The sequence below is a fragment of the Juglans microcarpa x Juglans regia genome, chromosome 4S, assembly GCF_004785595.1.
Source record: "Juglans microcarpa x Juglans regia isolate MS1-56 chromosome 4S, Jm3101_v1.0, whole genome shotgun sequence".
Taxonomy (NCBI): domain Eukaryota; kingdom Viridiplantae; phylum Streptophyta; class Magnoliopsida; order Fagales; family Juglandaceae; genus Juglans; species Juglans microcarpa x Juglans regia.
Window position 1 is genome coordinate 12,358,419 of NC_054601.1, and position 5,770 is coordinate 12,364,188.

General features: G+C 32.0%; 1 protein-coding gene across 1 annotated transcript; it reads left to right on the forward strand.

Moving 5' to 3' along the window:
- The first annotated feature begins 477 nt into the window (after positions 1-477).
- LOC121263649 (sm-like protein LSM2) lies at positions 478-2,504 on the forward strand. Its single transcript, XM_041166675.1, has 3 exons — positions 478-623; positions 847-1,005; positions 2,185-2,504. Exons 1-3 carry the CDS (start codon positions 621-623, stop codon positions 2,302-2,304), a joined length of 282 nt encoding a protein of 93 aa, XP_041022609.1. The 5' UTR covers positions 478-620; the 3' UTR covers positions 2,305-2,504.
- Positions 2,505-5,770: the final 3,266 nt, after the last annotated feature.

Genomic DNA, 5,770 nt, shown 5'->3' on the forward strand with positions numbered 1-5,770 from the left:
TTTAAATTGTTTTGTTGTATTTTACTTGAAAATTTAAAAAAATTATAATGATTAAATGAGATGAAGTTGAGATGATTTTAGTATCCAATCCTCCCCTTGAATGAAAATTTAATTTTTATTTTCTTTAAAATTTGAGAAAGTGGTGAAATAATAGAAATATGTTCGAAATAAAATGTTAAAGGGCTAGTTTAGATAGTACTTTTCATTATTTTATTATTACGTTTTACGTACTTTTCATTACTATTTAATATTCTATCATTAATTTTTAAGTTATGCTACACAGAAATTTTGCATTCTGCACACTAATTAAAAAATATATGATTTTATTATTTTATCCTCATATTTTATATTTTATATTTCATATGTGAGGGTAAAATAATAAATTTATATATTTTTAAGTAGTATACAAGAGTGTGAAGCTTTGTGTATAAAATTTTTCTTAATTTTTTCCTATTATTATCTAATATCACCTTACTTAACCAAGCTAAAACTTAAAAATTGAGGAGAGATTTTCTTTACTTCGTTCTTTCTCAGTTTTTCTCACTCCAACCACGACTGCGGACTGCGGGACGTCTGCTCGAGCGCACACACGAAATCTCTGTGTCTCTGTGCGAAGAAAAATGGTAAACATTTTGTATATTCGTTTGTCTCTCTGTTTTTCTTACTTTTGTTCCTACTTCTTTTTTCAAGTATACAATTTATGATGTTCCTCCCTCTAACTCTCCGTTGCTCTCGTATTCTTGGTTTCTTTTCTCCGATTCGACCTTTATTTTGAAAAACTTTTGTTTCCTTTTGGTTTCTGACATTTGGGTCCTTTTTCTTTTGGTTCTATTTTGATGGCTGCAGTTGTTCTTCTCTTACTTCAAGGACTTGGTGGGGCGAGAGGTGACGGTGGAGTTGAAGAATGACCTTGCGATCAGAGGGACTCTGCACTCCGTTGATCAGTACCTCAACATCAAGCTTGAGAATACTAGGGTCGTCGACCAGGACAAGTATCCCCACATGGTATCACTCTTTCTTTTTCAATTTTCTATGCTATAATAGTTTTATGTTCTAGGGTTTGTTACTCTTTTATGCTTCTGGGGATGTATATGTGTTTGTCTTCTAATTGACTTGCTTGTGGTCTTGGTTTCTTTAACGGAATGATAGGGGTATTTGTTTGTGGGATTTGAAATTGAGTTTAGGTTTTGTATCGATTCTGATTTGTATATAGTTAATTATGAATTATATTTAGCCAGTAATAAGACTATTGGTGGGAGGTGTTAGCCTTGACACTGTTACCTTCAGATGATACGGAGTCATTGAACTGGGTGTCCATCTGTTTGCTTTCTAATGAAAAGGATATTTGGTCAGATTTCTTGTCATCGTTTATCTTTTCACATTCTGGCACTGCAATCTTACCATCAAAACAACAATCAAGGTCCAAGTGTCTTCGAGTAAAAAGTTGAATTCTTCTTACCTCTTCTTTCACCTAGCGGTTACTTATATCCTAAAAGAATAAGTTTTAATGACCAGGCAACTGTTTATCCCTCCGAATAAAGTATTAATCGTTCTCCTTTGATGTCTGTTCACAGTCAAAAGAAAGGTTTTCTTGAGAGTTAATGTTTTGCTGCGTTTGAATTGATTTGAACTTCTTAACTTGGGGAACAATCTGGAGAAAGATTTGAATTGCCTTTTGTAGTTATAATTATGTACACATAATTTATTTGAGTAGGATTACTTATAAAATATATATATATATATATATTTGAGTAGGATTTATTGGAAGACAAGGGAGAAAGATATGTAAATTGGGTATCTCTTTTGGCCGATGATATGGTCGGGAGATATCGATGCACCTGCTATTAAGTTTGCTCTGGTGAATAGAATGTTGCATATAAAAAAGAAAGGAAAAGAAATTGTGACAACAAGATGTTCGTGCACCACCATTTTGAATTAGGTTGCAACTTTGCAAAAGGTTATTGCGCGCGTGTGTGTAAGTCGATTAATATTCAAGCCTACATATTGAAGACGAAATTCTTTTCTTCCTCCATGAGACCCAATTCTATTTATATTTCTTTTGTGGGGTGGCGGGGGGAGGAATGATCATGGGGATGGAGGCAGGGGTTTTCTGTAAATATGTTACTTCTTCTTAATCAGTGTAAATCTTCTTGGGGATTGAATATTGTTTCTGCTGAGTGGCAGCTTTCAGTGAGGAACTGTTTCATAAGGGGGTCTGTGGTGAGATATGTTCAACTACCTCCAGAGGGAGTCGACGTTGAGCTGCTTCATGATGCCACAAGAAGAGAAGCTCGGGGTGGCTGAATAATGATTTGCTGTATCCTATAAACGCTTGATTCAGGTTACTCATGGCTGAAACTATTGGTTGTAGCAAATTATGCGTTGTGATGTGATTTATGATTAAACAAGCCTAGGATTATTCTGCTCTTAAGCTGGTTGCTATGTAACTTGTATCATATGGCTTGAAATCTTTGTGACAAAATCCCAATACGTTTTGATTTTAAGATCGCAAAATGCTGAGTCAATGAGTCCAACTAAAATCTTAGGTTTTTAAGATCCTAAATCATTTAGAGTGGAGATACTTGTCAGGAAAGAAAAATTTGGGTGATCTAGTGGAGTTCCGTTGTTTTAATGATTTTATCCAACCCAGAATTACTGGATTTGGATTTTAAATTTGAGTCCATATACGAGGATTTGACAATGCACTGGATTCTATTAATATACCAAGTCAAAAATTAGTGGAGTTAAAATTACTCTCTGGTAGGAGGAATAGGATTGCTGACCTCTAAACTACATCTCCATAATTTCTTATTAAGATATTTTATTTTGATTGGTAATTTCTTATTAAGATATTGTTCTTGTGTAGAACTTAGGTCTCATTTAGATGTTAAAATGAGATGAGAAATTTGTGAATAATAATGAAATAGTTTGAGTTAAGATGTTTTACGAGATTTTGAGAAATGAGAAAAAAATTGAATAAAAATATTAAGTTAAAATATTGTTAGAATATAATTTTTTTAATATTATTTTTGTTTTGGGATTTGAAAATTTTGAATTGTTTTTTGTATTTTGTTTAGAAGTTTGGAAATATTGTAATGATTAGTTAATGATTAGAAAGTTGAAAATTTGAAATTGAAGTGTTTGCGTTTTAAGTGTTTGGATGTTGAGATGAGATGATTTTGCAATCCAAATGGGGCCTTAATGTTATTAAGCATTTTATATATTTTTGACCTTGTAATTTTATATATGAGTTATCCTTTTTAACCTTTGTAATTTTAACCTTAATGTTATCCAAACGGGGCCTTAATGTTAAAAGATCATTGTGATTTTATATAAAATCAGTGATCTTTTACTGCATGTCTATGTTATGGCATTGTGAGTTTAATAGATTATAAAATTTTACCATATATGAGTTTAGGAAAAACAAATCACACCCTCATCCCACTATGATGAGGTGGCATTACCCATTAACTTTTAAGTTTCTTCTTTACAAAAATAAAAGATAATTCAAGGATGATAAAAGTGCCAATATTTTACATAGCAGGATGAGAGTGTGGCATGTAGCGTTACTCATAAGTTTATTAGATATGGTCGATGATGATCACAAAACATATTATATATATAGTAATTCTAGATATGGTCATGAGTTGTGCAAGTGCCGTGCACTCTTTTTGAAAAAAAGTAGAGTCTACCATTAAAAAATTAATTTTTTTATATGAATCTTATATTTACTTATTTTTGTCAAAAGGAGTGTAAGGCCCTCGGCACTATATGATTACAAATATCATTTCATATATGTATGTATATATATTTGTGTGTGCAAATATGTAGCATGCTACTGAGATATATGTTTGAGTTGTGTTAAACGGGGATAATATTCATGATTTCTTGTCTCTAATTCATCGTTTTTAGAATATATTTAGGTATTCTTTTGTATACTTCCTGTGTACATGATACATGTTTATTTCATTCATATCAATAAAATTTATCTCTTATAAAAAAAATATATATGTTTGAGTTGTGATTTGTCTATAAGGGTATGCTTGGGAAATGAAATGAGATGAGAAATCTGTGAATAGAAGTGAAATGGTTTGTGAATAGTAATAAAATGATTTGAGTTATGATGTTTTATAGGGTTTTGGAAAATGAGAGAAAAAGTTGAATAAAAATATTGTATAATTTTTTAATATTATATTTGTTTTGAGATTTGAAAAAGTTGAATTGTTTTTTGTATTTTGTTTGGAAGTTTGGGAAAGTTGTAATGATTAGTTTGAAAGTATTTATATTTGAGTGATGTTTGGAAATAAGATGTGATGAGATGAGATGAAAAACATTATCAAACATCCCCAAAGAACCCGTTCTTGCCTATTCCATGTGATGGGAAATATTTATGTTCTCTATGATACTTCGTTCCCTGGGCAATGAAGCATCTTACTGCACTGTACTTGCATTAAATTGGGGAAATGGTTCTATACAAGTTAATGGAGAGCATGCAGGCTAGCAAGAACTTCATATCCTATTTATTATGGGGGTGATTGAACCTTATCTCTGGAATGCAGAATAGATCCCTTTTTTTGTTTGGTATGCAGAATGGATCCTATTTTGGAATAGCTATTTCATAGCTTCAATAATCCTGTTGTTTTGTTGCTTTGATGAGCTCTCTCTCTCTCTCATGTCCCAAGCCCAATGGTTCCACCGTTACTAATGTGGGACCTTCCCCTCACTATGCTCCAATCACCATGTCCATCATATCCCAACTCGTTCTTAGTATCAACCCTTGATTTCCTCATTCAGCCTCTTTGATTACCCTTGGGTCATGGGTGGCCTATTTTTGTCCCCTCCATCCTTGTCATTTCTTAGTTGTCCTTTTTCTTTCCCTTCTCAATTTTCATTCTTTCTTAATGTTTTGGACTTGGATTTTCTGCTACGAAGAATTTCGTGGTTTTTTTGGAGTTAGATTTGGCAAGCTTCTAGTGTTTTTTTGTTTCCTTGGTTTACATCCAGCAACCCTTCGGTTCTTCCAATAGGACCAATCACTTGTGAATGGATAATGCAGAATCACATTTTCACAACCAAGCAAATAAATAGTAACTAATAAATTATGATTCTATCCCATTTTCACAACCAAGCAAATAAATAGTAACTAATAAATTATGATTCTATCCCATTTTCACAATCAAACAAATAAATAGTAACAAGTAACCTGAGTGTTGCCACTAACAAAAGAGGGGGCGACTTGAGTTGTTTTAAAAAATTAACAATTATAAATCAAATAAACGATATAAATTGTAAATAAAATATTAAATAGCAGTAAATATAAAGAGTAAAGAAAAGAGATATGCAAATTCAGTATTTTAACGAGATTCACTCTCATTATCTACGTACTCGCCTCAAACTACCCCTTAAAATTTGTCAAATTTACTATTCAATCTCCTTTGGATAGAAATAGAAATTTACTACACTTTTGAGCAATCCCACTTCAAAGAATCCATATAGAGTACCTTCTACACTTATAATCATCTTACGAGTGGTGATTCAACTATTTCTTGTACATAATTCTTACTACATTCACAAGGTTTACACATATCCTTTTACTGTTTATATAAGAGTTGATAGTAATTAGGTTATCAGTACACTGCTCAATGAGTGAAATGAAAACAATATAACGCAAACTATATAGTAATTAGGTTATCAGTACACTGCTCAATGAGTGAAATGAAAACAATATAACGCAAATTATATATCTCTCAAAATGAACAAATGTTAAGGT

Excerpts from the sequence above, each read along its gene's own strand:
- LOC121263649 (XM_041166675.1), top strand. Across the intron at positions 1,006-2,184 it reads AGGACAAGTATCCCCACATG|CTTTCAGTGAGGAACTGTTT; the intron begins GTATCACTCTTT and ends GCTGAGTGGCAG.